The sequence below is a fragment of the Myotis daubentonii genome, chromosome 11, assembly GCF_963259705.1.
Source record: "Myotis daubentonii chromosome 11, mMyoDau2.1, whole genome shotgun sequence".
Classification (NCBI taxonomy): Eukaryota; Metazoa; Chordata; class Mammalia; order Chiroptera; family Vespertilionidae; genus Myotis; species Myotis daubentonii.
This window is the reverse complement of record NC_081850.1, coordinates 70,378,496-70,403,664: the sequence shown is the minus strand read 5'-3', so window position 1 is coordinate 70,403,664 and position 25,169 is coordinate 70,378,496. Positions and strand designations below refer to the sequence as shown.

The 25,169-nt window shown below is 51.5% G+C and overlaps 1 protein-coding gene across 2 annotated transcripts in view; it reads right to left on the bottom strand.

Moving 5' to 3' along the window:
• ASTN2 (astrotactin 2) overlaps positions 1-25,169 on the bottom strand; it is a 742,933-nt gene that overhangs the window by 217,885 nt on the left and 499,879 nt on the right. For both annotated transcript variants that reach the window (XM_059657840.1, XM_059657842.1), the window contains exons 14-16: positions 8,859-8,983; positions 4,946-5,050; positions 884-1,063 (exon numbers count right to left, since the gene is read on the bottom strand). In XM_059657840.1, coding sequence (XP_059513823.1) covers positions 884-1,063; positions 4,946-5,050; positions 8,859-8,983 — 410 coding nt within the window. The remainder of the gene's footprint in view (positions 1-883; positions 1,064-4,945; positions 5,051-8,858; positions 8,984-25,169) is intronic.

The window sequence follows — 25,169 nt, the reverse complement described above, 5'->3', positions numbered from 1 at the left end:
TGCAAGCAAGCACATCTTTAACATCACTCCGCACCTTTCTGTCCTCCCAGAGCTTTTCTTTTTAATTCAATGATAATAATAATAAAAATGATAAGAGGAAACAATCCTCGCCTGGTTCCACATCAGCTGTTTGTCTACGGGCACTTGATTTGGCATATCTGTGACTCCTTTTCTCAACTGAGAAATGGGGGTGTGAATACATGGACCTAATAAAGTACATAATGCATGCCTGCGATATTTCTATCTTTCTCAAAATGCTATTACATACACCACTTCCCCTTAGTGTGGGAGGTAGGCAAGAATAGCTACCTATGCATCCATCTCACAGGAAGGGAAAACTGAGGTGGGAAGGGAATGACTTTTGCAAGGTGAGTGGCGGAGATGGGTCTCCATCTGGTTTGGGAAATTCCAATGGTGATAATAGCTGGGAGTCCAAGGGAAAAAGGATCTGGTGGCGTCCCTGCAGATAAAAGCCCCTCCTTGGGAAGGGTCTGAAACTGCCCCTCCGCCATGCAACCATCCCTCCCAGAGGAGCTGGGACTCTTCTGGGTTCTTCCAAGAAGCCTGGAGAGAAGATGTCCCCTCCCCTCAGCCCTCCCCAGACAGTTGTTTCAAGGAGTGAGAGTGGGAAACAGGGGCCTGCCTAGACCAGGGTTCTGGAGTCCAGAACACCTCCTTGGGGCTCAGAAAATGCTGTCTGGAAGCATCTGAGCAATCATCACACGGCCCCTCATTCTGTCTAGGGTGAAACTGAAGCCCAGAGAGGGGCAGGGGTGTGCCTAAGGCCACACAGCTTCTATGCGGCAGAGCCAGGATTTCGCTCCCCGGGAGCTCAGGTATCTCCCCAGCTGGCCGCCACCTCCACCAAGCCCTCCAGGCTTACCTTTCTGGTACTGGAGCCACAGCTGTTGCTGGACCTTCTTGCTGGGGAAGTGGATGACGCAGGTGAGCTCGGAGCCGTAGAGGGCCTCCGCCAGGTAGTGGGAGCCGTAGTGCTGGATGAAGGTCAGCAGCTCCTCGCGGCTGCTCTCCTTGCTCAGGATCTTGAGCACGTTGGTGAAGCCTGGACAGAGGAGGAGCATGGGAAGCGGGTCAGCGCCTGGAGGCTGGTGGCTGGCAAGTTCTAAGAGGCAGGGAGCTCTTTCCAGCGTCAGCCTGGCCGCGCCAGTCCAGGCAGGAGCAGCATCCCTCTCTGACGTAGCAAAGGCTGCTCTCTCCGGGGGACGCACCAGACCCTGGGCTACAGCGTAGTGACCTCGATCACAGGGGCCTGAAAGTCTCAACCAGGAAGTCAAAGCTGGTGTCTACCGAGTAGCTAAGGTCTATCGGGCGCTCGGCCAAATATTTCACCCCCCTCCCCTGTCTAACTTAACCTCATCGTCCACTCTGCAACCCACCACAACCACCCGTTGTGTTGATGAGCAAGTCCAAGCACAGAGACTGTACATGAACTTGCCTGGGCCCTCTGGCCAGAGTAGCTAGGATTCCAACCACTTCTGATGTCACTCCAAAGTGCATGCCCTTTCCGCTGTCCCCCATAGTCCAGGGCTTGACTATCCAGGGCTGGAGGCCTGGGGCCGCCTGGCTGGTGCTCAGCAGATACTTTGCATCCCCTTTCCTGATCCCTGGCTCAGCCCCCTGCCACGCCACCTCTCTTTCTGCCTCAGCCCTGGCCTCCCTAAACAGCCATAGGTGCTCTTGCCCTGGAGCTCTTGGCGGTTCTGGTGTCCTTAGTCCTAAGCCAGAGTCCGAAGTCCGCAGGTCCCAGCATGGGGCCTGCACGGCAGTCACTCAACAGCCGCTGTCCTTCTTCCTGCTCCTTCCTCCAGCAGCCAGGTCACCAAGCTATGCTGCCAGGAGCCTCCAGACCGTCCTGGGTTCTGGCTCCTGGATAAAGCCAATGACCTCATATGAGATTTAGGCCTCCAAGGTCATGGCCCATGAGCCCCCTGCATCAGGCTTTACCTCCAGCTTAGTCATTGTTCTTTTTTTTTTTCTTTCTTTCTTTTTTTGTTAATCCTCATCTGAGGATATTTTCCCATTGATCTTTAGGGAGAGCAGAAGAGAGAGGGAAAGACAGAGAGAAACATCCATGTGAGAGAAACACATCAATCGGTTGCCTCCTGCGCGGCCGAGGAGGAGCCTGCAACCGAGGTATGTGCCCTTGAGAGAATTGAACCTGGGACCCTTGGGTCTGCAGGCTGATGCTCTATCCACTGAGCCAAACCGGCTAGGGATTAAAAAAAAATTATATTTTTATTGATTTCAGAGAGGAAGGGAGAGGGAGAGAGAGAAATATCAATGATGAGAGAGAATCATTGATCGGCTGCCTCCTGCACACCCCACACTGGGGAATCGAGCCCACAACTCAGGCATATGCCCTGAGTGTGACCTCCTGGTTCATAGGTTGATGCTCAACCACTGAACCAAGCCAGCCAGGCTGAGTCAGTGTTCTTGTTTCTCCTGAATTTTACATAGGATTTCTACTATCCTTTCTTCGTTTCTGCCCCTCATATTCCCTCCAACACCCACATCACACACACACACCCCTCTGCCCCCAGCCCCGCCTGGATGGCCTCCCTAGTTCCTGCCTAAGTCCCACCTGTGCTTTGAGGCCCTGGGAAGTCCCCCCACTCCTAAGAAATCTTTCTCACATTCTCATCAGGGAACCTATCTCTGCATCTTCAACACACTCCACCTTGAAACAGAAGCTCTGTCCCACAGGTTGCTGAGTCTGCACATCCTTCCCCACCCCTACCCCAGCCAGGCCCACAGCACCGTCCAATCACTGTTACTCCAAGAACCACCAACTGCGGGCCAAATCAAGTAAAATGTAAACGAGCAAGCTCTTTTTCAACATTAAAGAGGAGCTCCGATTTGCCAACATTGATTTACAAGGGGGTTCTCAGGAGCATCGTTGGTAATGAATTAACACTGTCCACCTTTGTAGTTCCAACAAGAACACCGCAGTCTTACTCAGAAGTGCCACTGAGGGTGTGGGTGGTGGGAAAACAGAACGGGCTCCAGGAACGGGTGCCTGATTAGAACAACCTCTCTCCATCAGCCCGTTAACTCGTGTGGCCGGGTAATTAATACCGCGGTGTTAATGATGAGATGGTGCCTGTAGGTAATAAATAACATCATGCAGACGCCCTGCGGCTCTTTACCCGGCAGACACAGCTGCACTGGAATCCCTGCTCTGCTCCTGTGCTGCCACTCACTAGCTGTGCGATCTTGGTCAAATTGCCTAACCCCTCTGACCCTCAGTTTCTTTCTCTGAAAAATAATGGAATAAAAAATGCCTTCCTTGCAAGACATTGAAAGACAGAAAATTTTATAAAATTCTGGCTGATGTCAGAAGTAATTACTATTTGTGCTTCTCAGAAAGTGAAGTCTTCCGAGTCTCAGGCTAAACGAGTAATGTTACTGGAAAAGGGCACTGAACAAGGAAAGCTAAGCAACGAGCTGGTGGATAATGAGGCGATGTTGGGACAGTCACCCAGTGGCAGTGTGAGGAAGGGCCAGGGTACAAAACCTGAGCTCAGGCCCATATTCCCAAAGTCCTTCTCTCATTCCTTGCTCTTCAGTTGTCCTTTATATATTTTTTACTAGTGGCCCAGTGCATGAAATTCATGCACATTAAAAAGGAATTAATTAGAGGAAATATTTAATATTGCTATTTTGTTTCCATCTCTCCATCCCAGTCTCTCCCAGTCTCTGTCTGTCTTTGTTTTTCTCAGCAGTCCTCCAGGCCTCCCTGCCTCCCTGTCTCCCTCTTCCTCTTTCCCAGCTGGGGGGTGGGCGGGGCCAGTGGGGCAGCTCCACCCTCTGCCCGCCAGGGGGTCTCATTCTGCGAGAGGCTCCAAGAGCGAGCTGGGAGGGAGGGAAAGAAAGGGAGAAAAGGCTGTGAGCTGGTGGGCGCTGTGTGTGTCTGTGCCTGTGTGCAGTTGTGAGTGAGTGTGAGTGCCGGCCCCGCCTCCCCAAGTCCCCACCCACTAGAGCCTGCTGTGCACGCAGCCTGCCTGGGCGTTAGGTAGAGCCTTTGGTCATTTTGGATGTGTCAGACCGTGGTTCTTTATATCTATATCTATATATATATATATATAGATATAGATAGATAGATAGATTCCCTGGTCAAACATGAGCACCGGCCATGTGCTGATTCTCTGTTACAGAGAATACAGAAATGTTGGACCCCAGCCCTAGCCGCGCTCTCAGATCTGTGGATGAAACAGGAGGACTCAGACAGGAATCAAGTATTTGATGTAGGTAGTTGCCCACAGGGAATTTCTCGAGTTATTCTGAGGGGAATGGGGAATGTTGGAGGTGTCACTGAGTATTGCAGGATTCCCTTGGGGGGAGATCCAGACAGAGGGAACAGCATGTGCAAAGTCCCAGAGGCATGACAGAACAGGTCCCATTTGGAGAGCTACAAATGATCACCTTCAGCTCAGGCTCAGGGTTCATGTGGGTAACTGGGCAATGTGTGCGTGTGTGCGTGTGCGTGTGTGTGTGTGAGTGTGCGTGTGTGTGTTGGGAGGGTGGGGGGTATGTGGTACTGTTGTATAAAGGAGGAGCAGGGAAAGAAATCAGCCAGGAGAAGAGACCGGAGGAATTAGTGCCCGAGAACTTACACTTGAACTCTTTCAAGTTCGTAAGTGGGACACAGATTGTCCTTTAGCCTCTCCCTCCATTCGTCCTTCCACACACTCCCTGCTCAGACACTCCTTCCTCCAGGAAGCCTCTCTGGGTGGCTCCCTCTCCTGTGCCTCAGCTGTCCCATTACTGGGTAGATGTCACGGTCTGTCTGCTGCCCATCTGCTCTCCCTGTGAGCCCCTGGATGGCAGCTCCCCAGGGCCAGCACAGGGCCTGGCACACCCAAGGTCCTCGGGAACTAGTGCTGAATGAAGCCAAGTCCCCTGGCTGCCCGGGCGCGGTCCTCACCTGCCGAGAGGGTGATGGTGCTGAGCTTCACGCGGTACAGGTTGCTCCGGACCCTCCACTGCTGCACCATGGGGTAACCCATGGCCTCGTCATACCTGATGTCTCCTGGGGAGGGAACAAGAGGGCCACGTGAGCCTAGCATTTAGAGGCCTCGCATCACACCGCCGCCCGGCATCCCTGGGGTCCGGGGGACGGCACCTCTTCTAAACAGGCAGGCGCTGGGCCTTGGGTGCGGGCTCTTGCTGGGGCTGACAACTTTATCTGGACCCCAACTCCAGATCTCATCCCGGCCTCTGATTTCAACCGCCTTTCATCTCTGCCCAGCAACATGTGAGGCCCTTTACCCTACAAACAAGACTGGCTTTATGGGCTCATCGGGCCCTGGTGGCAACATGCCATGGGAAACCAGACATCTCAGTGCCTCAGTTTCCCCGTCTGACACTGCTGCTACCTACGCTGATCTGACTCCTTAGGCACATTGTGAGACTCAAGTGAGGAAACGAGAAATGCTATACATAAGGACCAGGGTCACTAAAGGACAGCCCGTTTACCACGGATCGCCGAGGGCTGCTTTCACGGGACGGCCCCAGAGGTGAGAAGCAGTGATGTAGACCATTGTTTCCCACTGTGAAAACATGGGAGGGTCACAGGTGTCCTGCGAAACGCACGTGTGAATAAAAGGTTCCCATTTCAAGACAGACTGAGAAACACTGGCTAAGCAAAGTCAAACGCTTCGTTTTAAAACACTGTGGTTTCTCAGAACTTGAATAGGTTAATAAGCATGGAAAAGCTCCCAGCAGGTAGGGTATAGCATTCTGCAAACCTCTTTAACTACAGAATACCTTTTCTACAGCGAACCCGCTGGAACTCACATTCCATGGAATACATTTTGCGGAAAGAAAAGTATAGTCCAAAAATAAACAACAACAACAAAACACAACAAAATATTAGCAAGCGGCTAACTTTGGTGGTGGGTGTATAAAGATTCTTGCTTCCTGATTTATATTCGTCTCCATTTTCTAAATCTCCTACTCGGAGGGTTTCAAACTCTCTTTGTTATAATCAGAGAAGAAACACATGAATAAGGCTGGTCACATCCGCAGTTATTATCACTGTTGTTGTGTCTCCTCTGCCAGCCGCAGGCGCATTTGCCATCCTTTCCCTTTGCCCCCTGGTGCGGAGGCGCTTAAAGAGATATTTGATACCGAGATTAAAATGAGAATCTCATTGGAACCAGTGATTTCTTTCTGGACATTACTGCAGTATTAAAGTTGTCCATTATTGTCAACTTCCTGTTTTCCTCCGCAGCCTTTGCAAGAGTAATGCACTTTTTCTTAGAGGCTTTCATTTTAAAGTAAAATATTCATGGCCCCCAAAGATCTGCCCACTGGAGCAAGGCCGTTTTGTTATAAATATGCCCTCTTTGTCCTCTCCTTCCTCTGCAGGGGCGGGGAGAGGCGGGCGGTGGGTGGGGCAGGTTGGGGCCGTGTGTGGAGTCAGGACAGAGGCCACAGTCTGCACAGGAAAACCAGACACCAGTGCCCAGCAGCCTCTGCCCAGCTAGTCATGCTCATCCTAATCCAGACCAAGCGTGGAGGGTGTACTAGTATTGGCAATTGGGCCCCATCCCCAGGAGAGGGGACAGACATAGGAATGCAGGCTGTGGATACAGCTTGTCCACTGGGTGGCGTGATGTCCAAAAGAAGAAAAAAAATACTGTTGCTTCTGGTTACATCCCTGGGCCTCCCCAGTAAGAGGTCATCACGCCACCCCTCGCTTCCCACCTCCCTCGCCTCCGGTCCTTTCTGGATTCCAACATGGAATAAAGGTCCTCCCGTGGAAGGTCAGCTACTTGAGGGTGACCCCGTGGTCTGCATTTCTCACTTCTGCAGAGCCTAGAACAGCGCCTGATGCACAGCGGGCTCTCATTAAGTACCGAAGCACTGGCTCATTCACACTCACAAACCCAGCCCTGTTCTTCCTCCACTCCAGAGTCCATCTCACCCGACTCTCTCCTGGCTCCCCACCCAGGGATCAGAGGTAGAATGAAGCTCTGGGATGGGGGAAGGTATTTTTTCCTGGTAACAAAAAAAATAACTCTTGAAATGTCACCGTTCCTTTATTAGGACACTTCCAAAGACCCCTGATCGAGACAAATAATCCTACAAATTCATACCACTCATGTGCCAAGCATTTGACATCCATGATCTGCAATTCTCACCGTAATCCTGAAGAAAATAACTGTTATGCCCCATTTTTCAGAAGGAGAAACTGAGGCTCAGAGAGGGAAACTGTCCAAGAAGATGCAACAGTCAGTGACAGAGCCAGGTCCTTCCCATTGGAGCATAGCAGCCCCTTCCCCCAATGGACCGTGGCAATGTGGCTTTAACAGGTGGTGAACTCCCCGTCATTGGGGATATGCAAGAGGGATGATCACTCAGCAGAGATAGTGGAGACCTGATTTCCTCATCAGGAGCAGGAGCAGAAGCCCTTTACAGTTTGTCAGCTCTGAAATTCTATGATCTTACGATCTATGAAACATAAGAATTAAGGAAGGGACAGCAATTTTTAGACACGTTTTACAAAACATTTTTACATCCATGATTTCGTGGGATCTGCAACTGGGCTCCTCCCTGAAGTAGGACAGGTCACGGAGGTGATGCGCAAGTGGATACAGCATCAGCTTCGGAGTGAAGACCAACTGGGCTTAAAATCCTGACTGGACTTTGGGCGAGTTAGATGACTTCTTTAACCATTAAAGGGGACACCAGCACCCTTACAGGGTGACAGGGATTAACGCCTGCACAGTGCCAGGCCCCAGGAGACTCTCAACCCCTGTGGGTTCTCCCCGTCTGCGATGAGAGGACTTGTACAGGTTTCCGAGAGCCTGCAAGTGCTAGAGGGGAACGGACCTAACCCTGCCTTGTTTCAGGGCTTCCCTGGGGGACAGTTTCCCTCTCTGCGAGATGGCTCAGTCCTCCCTCACCTGGCCATTCTCCCTGGCCTGTAGCTGAGAACCAATACTGTCCCAAAAAGGCCGAGCAGGGACCTTCCACCTCAGGGAAGTCCCCAGGAAACGGGGAGGGGAGGAACCGGGAAAGACGCTGAGGCGGGAAAGGCATTGTGGGACAGGAGCATGGAGCCTCAGGAGTGGCTGTGAAAGGTCGCTTTCCATAAGGGGGAGAGAGCTGCAGAGCCCAGTGAGCAGGACAGATGCCCGGAGCCATGGCACCAGGTTCCAGTCCCAGAAGATTTGCTGTGCGCCCTTGGGCTGGTCCCTTCACCTCTCTGAGTCTAGATTCCTCCTCTATAAAACGGGGAAAATCATACCCACCCTACAGACGGCTCAGCGCCGATGGTCAAAGACAAGCTGGGTAACTGAAGTGCTTTCAAGTGAGAGAGGCTGGGGGCGGGGGGGGTCCCCATTGATTTTACTTTAGAATGATTTAAAAATGAACCTCATCAAATAAGCCAGACAGACAAATACTACATGATCTCACTTATATGCAGAATCTAAAAAAGTTGAACTTGTAAAAGCAGAGAGCAAAAATGGTTTGGAGGTGGGGTGGGAAAAATGGGGAGATGTTAGTCCAAGGGTAGAAGGTCTGGTTATGTAGGATAAGTAAACCCCGGAGAGCTCACATTCAGAATGGTGACTAGTTAAAGATATTCTAGCATATACTTGAAATTTGCTAGGAGAGTGGACCTGGCCCGGGCTCAGAGTCCAGAGTCTCAGGCAAGCCCCCAGTTCTGCACATAGTAGGAGCCCCCCAAATGGCAGGTCCCTTGCACACCCCGTCTCTCACGAAGGCAGAGGTCCTGTGGGGCCTTCCTGGGAGGTGCTGAGGACTGATCGCACCTGAGACCAGGTGTGCGGTCAGGGAGGCTGGGGAGGGGTCCGCACGTGTCTTACCAGTGAGCAGCTGAAGGTCCGGGAGGGGCTCGGAGAGGACCCCCCGGCACTGCTCCTCCACCGGCAGCGGGATCACCAGCAGCCCGTCGGCCAGCTGCGGGAAGTCCTTGATGAAGTTGTTCTCCCTGTGGAGAGGAGCAGAGAGACTGCCAATGGAGGGAGGGGAGGCCGCGGGCTGCAGGGCAGGGAGGCAGGCAGCCGTGGTCCGAACAGAGGCGGCTCAGGAGTGGGCAGGTGCCTCTGCTGCGCTACCACTGGCTCCAGGATCCCAGCCCTGAGAACAAGCTGTAATGACAGGCTCTGGCATCTGGCAGGCGGGGCTCAAACCCGGCCACCACTTACCAGCTGTGCCATCTTGAGCAAGCTAGGGGGTCCTCTTAGAACCTCAGTTTCCCTGTCTATAGAGGGGACCTCAGGGTAGTTATAAACACTTCATGGGCTAACCCTGCCAACTGCTGAGGACACAGTCTGATGCTGTAGAAACCGCGAGTTTGGCTCCTAAACACCCATTGCCTAAGCGATGTCGATGGTGAAGGAGGCCTGGAGGGAACGGAGGGCAGCAAGCAGTGCTTGAAGAAGACGGGTGAGGGCAAGCTGGAGAAAGAGCAGCTTGAACGACTGGGTGTTTGCCTGTTAAAGTAGAAGGACCCTACGCGATCTTTGGGATCAATCTCCTCCCTTTTTTGAGACGGGGAGGACAACCGAGGCCTGAAGAAGGGCAGTGACTTGCTCAACAGCAACCAATGGGTTATCCTCAAACCCAGGTCTCCCGACTCCCAGGCTAGTAACCCTCCTGCCCTCACTTCTCCAGGTGGCTCTGTCCCTTTCCTGGAGGAGAGGTACAGAAGGCAGAACTCTGGGTGACTCCAGGTTACTGAGCCCTGAACAAAGGTCGTTTTGGGGGGCAGGGAGCGGGAGGGGCAGTAACAGTGCATCGCAGGGAGGCGGGCTTTAATCTTCTAGACAACAGACCTGACTAAAACCAGAGCCGCCTGCCAAGAGAGGGGGTGAGCTTCCTGCTTCTGGGAGTATGCAAGCTGAAACCTGAGAGCCACTTGGCATGGACAGCATTCTAGGGCATTTCTGTATTAAATATTGACTTTTGAGCCCTAGCTAGTTTGACTCAGTGTCAGTGGTTAGAGCCTTGGCCCGCAGACTGAAGCGTCTCAGGTTCAATTCCAATCATAGGCATGCACCTTGGTTGCCGGCTCCACCCCCGGCCCTAGTCACTTGCGGGAGGCAACCAATCGACGTGTCTCTCTCACATTGATGTTTCTCTGTCTCTCCCCAACCCTTTCACTCTCTCTAAAAATCCATGGGGAAAAATATATGCTCAGGAGAGGATTAACAACAACCAAAAATCTGACTTTTGAGATCCTCAGAGTTAGAAACACTGATAATGATCTGGAGGAGGAGAAAGGAGCGGAAGGAGAAAAACAAAAAGAGGGGATGCTTAGCACTTCATCTGCAGCCTTGAAATGAGGCTCAGAAAGAGGAAAACAGAAATGTGGGAGGCAGCCTGTGGGCACCCTCAGGATGGCTGGGGGCCTGCTCAGGATGCTCCTTCTTGGAGGAAGGTGTCCCCCCTGAGCTTCCAGGAATCAGGGGTGGCGGGGCGGGGGGTGTTTTGAGGAAGCACCTGAGGAAGACGGAGAAGATGGAAGGGTGGGAGTTCACAGGCCAGACTGGGAAGGAGGCAAGGACAAAGCAGAAGTGACAAGGCAGCAGCAGCAGCAAAGACCAAGGGGGGTCCCTCAGGACTGGGCCCCTCCGTGCCACCTGGGCGACAGCCGTCCTGTGAGGCCTCTGCCAGCAGAGGGCGCCCTGGGCCTTTGCATCAACCAGCTCTCTCTGGAGGCAAAGCAGGGATGGGAGCCTCAGCCAGGGGGAAGTTCCTCTGCACTGGAAGCCACAGTGGGAACCCCAGCAGGACAGCAGCTTTGGAACCCACCCGCCTGGGATGGGTGCCAGAGGCTGGCAGGGTGCGGGCTGACTCTCAGGCTCAGGCAGAAACCAAACTCTGGTTCTCAGAGCTTGTGAGTAAGTGTGTGCGAGTATGTGTGGGGGAGATTGGGGGGGGGGGGGGGCGCGGAGATGAGAGTGTGTGTGAATGAGACTGTGTGTGTGTGAATGAGACTGTGTGTGTGAGTGAGCGTGTGTGAGAATGTGTGTCAGTGTGAGCGTGTGTGTGGTAAAAACTACCAGGCAACTGACTAATCCTAATACTAGGAAGAGAGGAAGGAGAATGAGTAATACTGATTGATCGATCATATATGTTAATCATCAGCTCTGTTCTAGGTAGTGTGCCAAGATATGTATGTCTAAGAGAAAACTGTTTCATTCCCAAGCTGTAGATGAAGAGATGGGTGCTCAGGGAGGTTCAGGGGCTTGTCCAGCTGAGGTTCACAGGTAGGAAGTGACGGTGGCCTAGACCCCACGGTAGCCAATGGGGCTCCTAGCTCAGTGCCTGGCACTCGGGGAAACAGGCTCAGTGAATGCATCGGAGCCTGGGCTCTGGGTCACTGGGTTAACCAGGCCGTTCTCGTTTACAGTCAGAGCGGACTGTGCTTTTGTGCCCATGACTGTGGCTGCATGCACACGTGTGTGTGTGTGTGTGTGTGTGTGTGTGTGTGTGTGTGTGTGTATACATGCATAAGTGGACAATGTGTTTCAAACAGGAACGGGGCCACTATTCCTTCGATAAACATTCCCCCCAAACATCTACAAAACAGTTCCTTCTTGACTGACATTATACGGAAACAACAGATCAAATTTTAAAAATAGACCCTGGGCCCCATGCACTCGACAACTCTGGGAATGACAGGCCTCACTCATCCCGTATGTCCAGGGAGACAGCCTGGGCAGTCCGGGGAGGTGCCTCCACCCATGAGGACCAGGAGAGAATGCAAGCGCTGCAGGAGGTCTGCAAGGCCTCCCACCCAGTCCAGCCCTGTGTCCCCTCCTGCCTACTTCCCTGAGCACTGCCCGGCCCGCCCTCTCCAGCTGCACCGACTGTCCCTGCATTCCTCTCACAGGCCGTGCTTGCTGCCTACAAAAGAGCCTCCTGAGGTTTTGCCCTCTCTCTGGAGAGCCTTTGCCCCCACCCCCTGCACCTGGCCAGCTCCCCCTGATCCTTCCGCTCCTACTCATCCTTCCGCTCCTACTGACCCTTTCGCCCACACATTACGTCTCTGCCTCTGAGGAATCTTCAGGGACCAGTTCTCCCGTCGCATTCTCTCAGAGCACCTTGCTGCCTTCTGCAAAGAGCTTTGCGGTTCTCACCAGAGGGGCTCATGGGGACCTTATTTGATACTTAACACTCCCCCTGGACGGGACTCTGACTCCAGGGGACCAAGCCTACGCCTGCCCCATGTCCAGCCCCCTCGCCCCCTCGCCCCCATCCCCCTGGCCTAGCACTGTGCGAATTGCATGCGGAGTGGACGCTCAAGGAAGACAAGGAAAGGAAACCCAGAGACGCACGTGCTAACCTGTGCATGACCTACATCTTGAGAGTCCGTTCTAATGTTTTATCACAGGGTTGCAGCATGCTTCCAGGATCCAGGGCACATCGGGGACTGGGGCCTAAACTTCCAGCTCTTCCACAGACGCTTACAAACCTGCTTTCTTCCTCTAACTTCTTATGTGCATAGGCACCTGCTCCTGTGGGGCTCAGCTAGGGACCAGGAACCCCTCTGAGCTCGGAGGACCAGAGAAGAAAAGTGATCTCTCCAAGCCGGGGCAGGTCAGACCTCCCACTCTTGGAGTGCACGCACGTGTGTGGGTTGGCATCACATCGGGGTGGAGGTACAGAGCTTGGGTGGGGTGAGCCGTGCCAGCAGGAAGGGCCTGGTCAAAAAGTACCTCTGCCATGAAGCCATGCCCTTTTCCCAGCTGGAGTAAACCTTTCCTATCACCTTTCTCGCATGTATCTTGCTTGTAAATGGATTCCAGGGGTGGCCTTGGGATCTGGTAGTGGAAAGGTCATGGGCTCAGAAGTCTTACAGACATGGATCCAAATCCTGGCTGAGTTGGGAAGCCTTAGTGACTTTTGAGCCTTAGCGCCACCATCTGTAAAATTGGCATAGTCAGGTTAACTTCAAGGGGTTAGGTCACAGCCGTGGGCAAACTACGGCCCGCGGGCCGGATCCGGCCCGTTTGAAATGAATAAAACTAAAAAAAAAAAAAAAAAAAGACTGCACCCTTTTATATAATGATGTTTACTTTGAATTTATATTAGTTCACACAAACACTCCATCCATGCTTTTGTTCCGGCCCTCCGGTCCAGTTTAAGATCCCATTGTGGTCTTCGAGTCAAAAAGTTTGCCCACCCCTGGGTTAGGAGGATTCGTGTACAGTTATCTTTAATGCTCATTCCGTTGCCTGCATCCCACACTAGATTCTGAATCTCCTGAGAGCCTGGGAGAGCCCGGCACAGTGCCGGATCATGGTAGAAGGCCCCTAAGCGTCTGTTGGACAGTGCGTGGAGGAGAGTCAGGCCTCTCCACCCTCCTGCCACCTGCAGTGACCATTAAGGGTCACAAACCTGCAGAGCAAGGTGCACCAAAGGCAGCTGCACCTTGTCCGGTTCCCTCAGATCAGCCCTGCTAACAGCAATAACACGCCAGGGAAGCCGGACTCAAACGCCACCCTCCCCCAGGTTTTACCTGGCCCCCCCTTGAAGAGTATGTGTGAGTGTTTTGGATACATTAATACACAGCGACCAGCTGCTCACAGGAGCCCATCACCCCTCAGTTCTGGAGAAATTAGCATTTAAATTGAGGTATTTTAGGGAAGTAAATCATCCTGGAGAAGCCAGTGCTGTCTGCAGCCTTTCCTTGTGGAAGGAAGCTAGGAGCTTTGCCTTGAGCCTCTGAGTTTGCAGGGAGGGGTCCACTCTCCCTGGCTCCCCCTGGGCTGCCCAAAGCCACCTGAAAGGGTGGCATCAAACTCTCAACGCCAATGCAGACACCTCCCCGGGTTTAAACCGTGCCCCATTCTTCCCCCCAACTAAACAGGAGCCTTTCTGCAACTTGGGGGTGGCGGGGAGGAGACAGGTGAGATACGATTTCCTCTGTGATCCAGCAGTTGGGAGGCCTGTTCTGACAATGGCTCTGTCTCTGCCTGGCTGGGTGCTCTGGGAAAGCTCCTCCCTGCCTCTGGAACTGGGAGAGGGAAGGCGGGAATACAATATGGATCTCTCTGGAGCCCAGACGGAAAGGCACTAGGCTAGATTTTATCCATTCTGTAGGCACATGAATCTCTAAGGCAGTGATGGCGAACCTATGACACGCGTGTCAGAGGTGACACGCGAACTCATTTTTTTGGTTGATTTTTCTTTGTTAAATGGCATTTAAATATATAAAATAAATATCAAAAATACAAGTCTTTGTTTTACTATGGTTGCAAATATCAAAAAATGTCTGTATGTGACACGGCACCAGAGTTAAGTTAGGGTTTTTCAAACTGCTGACACGCCGAGCTCAAAAGGTTCGCCATCACTGCTCTAGGGTCTGGTAGTATTTAAACCAGCCCACCCTCCAGCTCCGCCCTCCTCAGGGATTAGTGAGAAAGTCCTTTCTCAGGTGACCTGCTTCTTCCTTATGGGTCTTTCTTCAAGTTCTCTGGTCAAGCACTGCAGACCTAGTCCTTCGTTCATCAGTCTTTCACGAACCCATTCATTCAACACATCGTTACTATTATGTGACAGGCACTGGGGATGCAATGCTGAAGCAGACATTCCCTGTCCACAAGGTGCCCGTAGCTGACTCTGTTTTGTCTTGAGCTACATCATAGTTTGGAAAGCCAGCCTGCACTGGCGGTGACGATTCCATTTCAAACCAAAGCTAAGCTTGGCCATCTCTGGCCACAGTCTTATTTTAATGAACAGATGGCTGTGACCTCCAGGAAAGGGAGAAAACTTTTTTTTTTTTCTTGCCAATCGTGCTGGAGGGATTAGTGAGGAGAAAAGGCCTTGAGAGTCACACCTTCTTTCTTGTCTTTGGAAAGTCAACACAGCCTCCTCACTTACCCCAACCTTGACGGTGGTGTCAACAAATTCCCAAGATCCTAACAAGGGTTTGGGGAGGATCCCAGGGCAGATGAGCAGGAACAATGGTGCTTGGTCCCCCAGATCAGGTTATAATCTGGGGAGGGAGTTTGGAGTCCCTTTAGCTAACAACCCAATGGTAGCTCCACTGAGTGGGTGGCGGTAGGTGAGCAGGAAGCCAGCAAAATTTAGTCCCGCAGTCCTGCACCCCCAGGACAGAGAAAACGAAGCTATAAAACTCCCTGGCTTATCCCCCTGCCATGGAGACAGGGAGGTGAAAGGGGCCAGAGATTAGAACAAGGGGCTCCAGAGTGTGAGGTCCTCGTGACTTGGGGCTTTGATAGTGGATTCTGACATGTTGCCCCTGCCCAAGACCACCCATGTCACAATGGATGACAATACAAGAGTCCAGAGCCACACTCAACAAGAAATCACATAGTGACTGCCAGCAAGGGTCTGGTAGACCGTGTCTGTGCCAACATTGTCCCATCAGCATCCATCCTGAGAACCGTGAAGGTGGGGGTGGGGAAACTACCAGGTAAGGGAAAGACAGGACAGCTAGTTGGGGAGTTGAACTTTGGACTAAATAGTTACTCTAAAGAGGATGTTCTGTACCCTTAATTGGCAAGTTGAAATACTTTTTTGCTATCAATGGAATGGATTGAGGGAAAGATCATGTCAGCTATAGAAACCTAGAAGACTACATTGTTTTGCCTAACTGAGTTATAGTAGAAAAGTGTTTGAGCTCTTTACTTACTAAACAGATGATCATAGGTCAGAGTGACAAAGTGGAAAGTTCAAAAACCGAGGGAGTGTAGGAGAGGGGCACTTAACATAAACTGGGAGATCCAGAAGGCTCCCTGGAGGAGGTGAGTCTTGGCAGATTGGAAGTGGCTACCGGGGAAAGACCAAGGAAGTGAGGCATGGTTGGGTTATGCACACATGAGAGAGAGAGACAGAGAGAAGAGTACACTCACATAGCACACTCTAGAAGCCGAAAGAAGCTAAGATTTAGGATAGACAAGCTTTGATTAAAAAGTGAAGATGAGCTGGGGAGGAGCAGGCAGGGATCAGATCTCATGGCCTTCGTAGTCATGCAGTGGGCTTTATTTGGAGGGCAAGGTGACCCGCTGTAGGTCTCTAAGCAGAAGAACGATACAGCCTGACTGGAGCTTTAAGGAAGCTGCCTGGATACAGGGTGGAGGCCGGGCTGGAAAAGGAGCAAGACTGGAGGAAGGGGGGTCAGTTCTGAGGCTTTGAGCAACCGGAGAAGATAGGATGGGGCAGCTGTGTGACAGAACGCTGCGGAGAGGCACAGATTGGAGAGACAGGAAGTAGAACCTGCAGGGCAACACTGTCAGCTGCACATGGTGGGGGGTAGGATAAGGAGTCATGGGATACGTTGGGCAGTGGTGACTCCAGGAGCCCATCTCCCTCAGATTCCCTTTCAGTGAGTGCTAGAGTCCCCTGGGCACCTTGTTCTCACTGACCATGGCCTGAGAGCAGACCAGTGTGGCTTGGCCCATCATGGAAATCCTTGCCTCCTTTCTGCTTCCACCTACCCCAGCCCACCTCAGCTCCGCTGTTCTGTGTGAGTCCCGCAGAAAGACAGCCAGATCTTGAATAAAGCCCCCAGCCCTGCATGGATGCTCGACCACCTCCAGATAGAGGCTTTCAGGGTGGCCACCTCTTCCTGGGCAGAAGGCAGCTCACGATCCCTACACTCCTGGCTCTTTCAAGGTTCAGGGTGCAAGCTTGTTTCACGGGCTAAACAGTGGCCCACATGCATGGGCCGTTCTCATCTCAGCCAATGCTCATGAAAATGATAGGAGAGAGGGCAGAGGCAGGGCAGAGAAGGGCCTTACTTAAAGGCTCCTGGGTTTGCAGGATCAGGACTGGCTGCCCATCCATATTCTCAACTCCCAACCCAGAGCTGTCTCCACTGCATGTTCTCAAAGGTTAGCAGGAATGACCCCATCTGAACTGGGGACTCCTTCAAAGCAGGGGCTTTGTCGGACTCTCCTTGGCAACCTCCTCCGAGCCCTCTGGGGGCCTTGCAGACAGACCTCATGGTGTCATCTCCTCCAGAAGCTGTCCCTGAGGCCTGGCTTTGGGAGAAATGTCCTTTTGCTTCCATGGCACTTTGGCTCTGATCTCAAGATGACCAGAGTCTGCCTGGTATGGTTGTTCTTGGCAGGAGTCTCTCGGCCCGATTCTGAAGCTCTCAGCTGCAGGGATCTCTCTGTCTGATTCCCCTCTGCACCGCCCTCATCTACAGATCCCGACTCCAGGGTCTGGGACAGACACAGCATGTGAACAGCTGTCTGTTCTGACTTAGACCATACCTCCTCTCCCAGGGACCACCACAGCAGCCTGGCAGGGACTCTCTGCATTCAGTCTTGCCCTTCCAATTCATTTACCAAGCCAGAACGGTTTTCTACAATGAGGATGCTAACTCAAACATGGCACTGGCTGCTTTTGAGAGTGTCCTGCGGCTGCGGTAACAAATCACTGAAAACTCAGTGGCTCACAACAGCATAACCTGGTTACCTCATAGTTCTGGAGGTCAGGCATCTGCCTTGGGTTCCTGGGCTAAAAGCAACACGTCACTGGGGCTGCATGCTTTCTTCAGGCGATAGGGACATCTCAGGGGCCATTATTTTGCTTGCCAAGCTCCAATTTTTGCTTTGTTTTGTTTTGTTTTCCAGGAGGGTTTTGTCAATGCCTCTCCTGTCACATGGGAGTTTAATGCCCCTTCGCTGGGTTTCTGCAGCACCCATCCTCCCCTGCCCCAGCATTTTCACACTGGACTTGCTCTTGCTCATTCACTGTCTCCCTCACTGGGTCAAAGGCACAGAGAGCAATGACCATGTATGTTTCACTCACTAATGTGCATCTAGTCCTGAGACACGCACGAAGGGCTCAGTGAATGCTTGTTCCATGAATGAATGCATGTCTCTTAGCCACATGGAAGTGTAGGGGAGACCATGATGTAGGGGACGGCTCTAGGGTCAAGCCTCGGGCTGACCTGTGGCAGGTCCACAAACAAGTCCCAGCCTGGAGGGCAGAGCTCTCCTAGCATAATTAAGCCTGACCTTGTAGCCCTCCCTAATTCCTTCCTAAGTAGCTAATGGGCTGTGGGAGGTGCAGCAAGTGTTGCCAAAACAAGAACATTTATATACATGTTAATCTACCCTTGTCCTAATCTACACTAATAAAGGAGAAAAATGGTAATTGGCGTACGAGGATACCCTTTTCATTGGCTAATCAGGGCTATATGCAAATTAACTGCCAACTATGATTGGCAGTTAACTGCCAACAAGATGGCGGTTAATTTGCATATGTAGGCACAATGCAGGGAGGCGAAAGGGAAAGCAGGAAGAAGCCCCCTGCCACTGACAGTGATTGGAAACCCAGGGGGGAGCTAAGATCGGAGAATCAGGCGCCTTTGCCACCCTGGCCAGTGATAGGAGGAAGTAGGGGTGGAGCCAGCGATGGGAGCTGGACACGGTCGAAGCTGGCAGTCCCGGGAGCTAGGGGTCCCTTGCCTGGGCCTAAAGCGAAGCCCACGATCGCGGGGCCGCTGCAGCTGCGGGTCCCCGCTGCCCGAGCCGGATGCCTCAGCCAGAGGCGTCAGGCCTGGGCAGGGGTGGAGCCTGCAACCGCGGGGAGCTGGGGGTCCCCTGCCCAGGCCTGACACTTCTGCCGGAGGCCTCAGGCCTGGTCAAGTGGCCGATCCGGTGATTGGTGATCAGAGGGTGATGAGGGTCAACTCCTCTGGCCGAGGCATCAGGCCTGGGCGGGGGGGGGGGCTGAGCCGGGGATTGGGGGGATATGATGGTCCCCTTGCCCAGGCCTGAAGCCTGGGTCAGAGGCATCAGGCTTGGGCGGGGGGTGGAGCAAGCGATCAGAGGGAGATGGGGGTCCCCTGCCCAGGCATGATTCCTGGGCCAGAGGCCTCAGGCCTGGGCGGGGGCCAGAGCCAGTGATCGGGGGGAGATGGGGGTCCCCTGTCCAAGCCTGACACCTCTGGCGGAGGCATCAGGCCTGGGCAAGGGGCTGATCAGGTGATCAGAGGGTGATGGGGGTCTACGCCTCTGGCTGAGGCATCAGGCCTGGGCAAAGGGCAGAGCCAGCAATCGGAGGGGGCTGGGGGCAGAACCAGTGTTGGGGGGAAATGAGGGTCCCCTGCCCAGGCCTGATGCCTCTGTCAGAGGCGTCAGGCCTGGGCAAGGGGCCGATCCTGCGATTGGAGGGTGATGGGGGTCAACGCCTGAGGGCTCCCAGTATGTGAGAGGGGGCAGGCTGGGCTGAGGGACACTCCCCCCCCACACACACACACACCCAGTGCACGAATTTCGTGCACCGGGCCCCTAGTCAGAGTGTAAAATAAAGCATTAGCTTGTAGTCTAGGTTTTCTGTGTCCTCATCCAGTCATGGGAGATCCACTGAGCCCCAGCTGCATTCTCTTGTCTTTCTTTTCTTCAATCCTTCACCGCCCCTCCTCAGGTCTACCCTTGGCCGTGCTGGCGTGGCACACATATGTTTGGCCGTGGTCTTGCAGGGTCCCTCCTGTGGAGCCTGGGTTGTTGCCTTATACATGTCCACCTACCTTCCCGAACCTCCCTTCCTTCTCTAGACATCCAGCCTGCACTGAATTGTTATTACAAGCATCATTTTTAAAGCTAATGTCTATTGATTGTTGACAATGGGCTAGACATTACTCTAAGGACTTTGCACATATCACATTTCACACTCACAATGACCCTTTGAGATAAGTACTCTTATTCTAATTTTTTAAAGTGAGGGAGCAGAAGTACAAAGAGGTCAAGTGCACAGAACAAGTAAGCTGAACACTGAAAAGTCTAACTCCATGTTCTTAAAAGCTATGCGAAAATAGGCTGGTAATGTTTCAATTTGCCCCTTAAATGAAATGCTGAAAAGTAAAGGTTGACTCATTGAAAATGTCAGTGTTGGTTGAATGTCCCAGGTGGATGCCCTCACTAATAACAGTAACGGCTCTTTGCTAAACAAATGCCATGTATGGTGGCACAGCCTTTCTCTTTCCAACCGTCTTCCTATCTATAGACTGAGTGTGTCCCCCCAGGATTTATATGTGAAAACCTAATCCTCAATGTGGCAGTATTTGGAGGTGGGGCCTTTGAGAGGTGCTTATAGAAGACCCCCATGAACTCCTTGTCCCTTCTGCCATGGAGGACACAGCAAGAAGGTGTCATCCAAGAAACAGGAAGTGCCTGTCACCAGACACTGATTCTGCTTGACCTTGACCTTGGACTTCCCAGCCTCCAGAACTGGGAGGAATATATGCTTGTGGTTTAAGCCTATGGTATTTGGCTATAGCAGTCCAAACAGACGAAGACACACTTCAACAATCTTGCAAGTTAGGTATTATCTCCATGACGATGGTGAGGAAATGGGTTCTGACAGGCGAGATGACTTTCCTAGGGTCATGTTTGAGGAAATCAGGGCTGTCAGCTTCACTCTGCCACCCACCTGTCCGTCCACGCCCACACCTGTCTGTCTCTCCTGCCCTCCCTCATTCACATGCTGCTATGGATGAACACACACACACACACACACACACACACACACACACACACACACACACGTGACACCTGGGTTACCCATGGCACATGCTTTCTCTCTCTCAATGCAAAACAGCTTTCACCAGAGGCACCCAAACTCACTTAAGCATTCCAGGCATGGCCGTTACTAACTCCTGCCCGGGTAATTGCGATCTAGAGAAACATTATCTTCTCGTCAGCCCCCTCGCCCTCCATCTCCTCGCCTGTGTGTGTCAGCTCCGGGGTTCCTGTCCTGTCATAACACTGGAATGAGCCCAGCTGCTGTCACTGGGCCTCGCAGCAGCTAGCTCAACTTTTCTTTTTTCTTTAATCCTCCCCTGAGGATATGTTTATTGATTTGAGAGAGAGATGAAGGGGGCAGGGGAGGGAGGAAAAGAGGGGAGAGGGGAAGAGAGAGAGAGGAGAGGAGAGGAGAGGAGAGGAGAGGAGAGGAGAGGAGAGGAGAGGAGAGGAGAGGAGAGGAGAGGAGAGGAGAGGAGAGAAACATCAATGAGTTGCCTCCCATACGTGCTCGACTGGGGATCAAACCTGCAACCTTTTGGTGTATGGGACAATGCTCCAACCAACTGAGCCACCCAGCCAGGGCACCTGCTCAACATTTTCTGCCAGTACTAAGGGAAGGATTCAAAGGCCCTGACTGACACCTGGACATAAAACATTAGAGTTAGAGGTGGGGAAAGTTCGACATCACTAGGTCCAACCTCTGCATTCTCTAAGCACTACCATTATCTCGCTTTCTCAGATGCTATCCACGAGATCTGAAGAGGAAAATTAGCCTTGCCCAGGATCACACAGCCCAGAGGCAGCCGAACGCTTGGAGCTTCGTGCACAGGTCCGCAGGTCTGAGTGAAGGCATCCCTGGCCCAGGTGCCCTGAGCCTCCAGCGGCCACTGCGTGGCCCAAATCTCCCTTGCCAGCCCAGTCCCCGGCTGCAGGCTCCACTCCACCTCCCCCAGCCCCGAGGGGTCTCGCTGCTTATTTCCTCACAGTCAAGAGCACAAGCCAAGATCCCAGTACCTTTCAAAATATTTCAAGTCCAATTAGGACCTTCATATTGTCATGCTCAGCACATCCTGTTCTCAGGGCCCCTCCACCTGGGTCGCGCATGCCAGCAGTCCCCCAGTAAGGACAGACGCTCTTGATGGATGGGTGCCAGGCCTGAGGCTACTGACTCCCTGAATCCTAGGGGGTGTTCTCGCCAGTCCCCAGGCACCCTCAGGCTGCCCTGGATGGGAGCCAGTTCTGTGAAGCTGTGCCACCAACCAGCCGTATGGCTGTGAGCAAGTCAGTTCCCAGCTCTGGGGTCTTTTCCGTGTGGGGTCATCATTTCTTTGACAAACCTAGGGGTCCCCAAATGTCTCCATCCCAGAGGGCTAAGAGCAAGCCCCCAAGATGAGAGCCTGTTACCATGGGCATGTTGTGTCTGCTTTCTTACCTTCCTGGAAGCAGCCTTTTCAGCCAGATACATTGGGACTTGCACCCTCGTTCTACCTCCCATTCCCCATGGGGCCCTGGTTGAACCTTTTTTGAGTCTCTGTTTGCTCGTCCGAAAAATGGAAATGAGAATCCTCCTTGCCTCACATACTTGCTGTAAGGATGAAAAGAGTCCATAAGAAGAGTTGCTTAGCGGAGCACTGAGAAGAGCAGACTCTCAATCAATGGCAGCTATTGCTGCTGTAGCGGGCACAGTGCTAGCAGCTCTAGTTAACATTCTCAAAATGTCTGCCTTGATTAGCCACAGTTTAGAGCTGGAATGGACCTCAAATTCTTTACTTAAAAAAATACTATTTATTTTTATTGATTTCAAAGAGGAAGGGAAAGGGAGAGAGATAGAAACACCAATGATGAGGGAGAATCATTGATCGGCTGCCTCCTGCATGACCGCTACTGGGGATAGAGCCCACAACCCGGGCATGTGCCCTGACCAGGAATCAAATGGTGACCTCCTGGTTCCTAGATTCACGCTCAACCACTGAAGCATGCCAGCCGGGCTCACATTATTTTCTTTCACTCCATCCCAGAAAGCATACACAGCTTGTCCGAGTCTCATGATAGAGCTATAGTAAGACCCAGGGCAGGAGGCTGCTAATGTGGAGGTCTCTTTATGTCATGAAATTCTTTTTCTCTCTCTCTCTTGCTGGTGGATTTGATTCCTGCCTAACCTCATGCCCTACTCCTGGCTCTAGGAGAGTTATTACTGCCAAAGGCAATGCCCAGCACGCCGTGGAGCACTCTTCCCGCCAGAGCAGGCGCTGAAAACCCAGCTGCTGTGTCTGTCTCCCCCACGCCGGGGCAGAGACTGGCTTCTCTCTCCTCTGCGGCCCCCAGCGCAGCGTCAGCTACATAGAAGATGCTCAAAAACGTGTGTGAGACTGAACCTGAAGTAGGTCAGACTCTCAAGGAAAGGAAAAAGACGTTTCAAAACTCCTAACTTAAAGCAACAGACAGGAAAAACCAAAGCCCCATTTTCACAGACCACACGGCATCTGTGCATTGATAATAACTTCATTCCTTGTAGTCGTTAGAGAGGAAGGACATTTTTAAAAATGTTAACATTGACATCCAAGCCATGAGGGGAATTTTAGAATCAGAACACGTGGCCCAGGGATAGCTGGCTCTGGGGTAGATGTGTGGCTGGGATCACATCGCTGAACGTTCCCTCTCCCTTTCGTCTTTCCCAACCTCCCCAGGGCACCTTGGAAGTCTTTCTGTAGAGCCGCCTCTAATGAGCTTCGCAAAATGAGAAACCTGCCGAAGTCAGAGAAATCTAATAGCAGCTGCTTTCTTGTTTGCTCTCTCTCCTCCTTGCTCTCTCTCTCTCTTTCTCTCTCTCTCTCTTAGTCATTAGCAATGGAGAAAGAAAACCCCCAAAGGGAGAAGAAAGGCTACAATGTTTGCATGTGCCTTCTGCAACACGGTGCTAATGAGAAGACCTGACATCTCTCGGGTCCCTTCTTTATTTAAATTCCCATAGACGTGCTCTCGGTTGCAGCGAAACCCAGAACCCAGCCAGTGTGGCCATTACATCATAACCAAGGTGAAGTAGACATATTGTTATAGGACAGCTGGACACGGTTTTTAAGTGTTCTTCAAAACCAATGCCTACCAAGACTTTAAAAAGTATCTGGGAAAAGAGAAACCCAATTCAGGAACACAGTTTTTGGTCTTTTTAAAATGTGACACCAAAGTGTAAGTTAACCCAGCTTCTAAAACCCTAGCTTCCACCCAGCCTTGTTAGTTACTGGTCATGTTGTCATACATAGTCACGTGGTCACGCTGAGTCTCCGGTTTGTCTGTAATAACTCTACCCACAAGCATGGAGCACTGATCTGAAACCCCCCCTCTTACTGGCCATATGATCCTGAGCAAATTATTTCATTTCAGGAGTCTCCATTTCATTATTTGTATAATGAGGATCTTAAGAGTACCTACTTTTACCGACACAATTAGTAGGATCAAAAGGGGCAATGCATTTAACAGCCTGGCATATACTTAAGTCTATGGTGGTTACTATTATTACGGCTATAATTTATTTCTTAGTCAGAAGGAACAGGCTTAAGTCTTGCCTCTGCCTTTTGCAACCCTGAGTAAATTGCCATACCTTATGAAGCTTCAGTTTTCTCATTAGTAATAGGGACAACATAACAGTAACAATACTGGTGATAGTAGGTGTTGTGCAATGAAATGAGATGATGTGTGTAGAATTGACACCTGGCACATCATATTGTTATTATTATTATTGTTATTAGATATATGATGTAGGTTTTAAAAAATAGAATGTGCAATTTAGAGATCCCAAAGAATTAACAACAACTTCCTGGAGCTACTAAGTGGTATGGCAAGGTTTCAGGATACAAGGTTAATATATGAAAGTCATTTTCTTTCCTGTACACTAGCAATGAACAAGGGGAACTTGAAATTAAAAACGCAACACCATTTACATTGGCACCAAATAATCTGATACACTTAGGTATACATCTAGCAAAATAGGCACAAGATCTATATAAGAAAAGCCATAAAACTTTGATAAAATAAATCAAAGATCGAACTAAGTGGAAAGATATTCCATGCTCATGTTCAATATTATTAAAATGTCAGTTCTTCCCAATTCGGTCTATAGACTCATTAAATCCCAGTAATCCATTCTGTTGAGATTAAGAAACTCATTCTAAAGTTTACTATGGAAAAGCAACAGACCCAGAATTAACCGGCCCAACAATGAAGGAGAAACACAGAGGCAGAGAACTGACATTGCCCGACCTTGAGACTAACTGTACCATTAGAGTAGTCAAAGCTGTGTATATTAGTTAGTACAACAATACACGCAAGGTTTGATGGAATGGACACAGAGCTCAGAAACAGTCCCACATAAAACCAGTCAACTAGTTTTATTTTATTTTTTTAATATATTTTATTGATTTTTTACAGAGAGGAAGGGAGAGGGATAGAGAGTTAGAAACACCGATGAGAGAGAAGCATCAATCAGCCGCCTCCTGCACATCCCCTACTGGGGATGTGCCCACAACCAAGGTACATGCCCTTGACTGGAATCTAACCTGGGACCCTTCAGTCCACAGGCCGACGCTCTATCCAGTGAGCCAAACCAGCCAGGGCAAACCAGTCAACTAATTTTAAAAAAATGTTTGTTTTTTTTAAAAT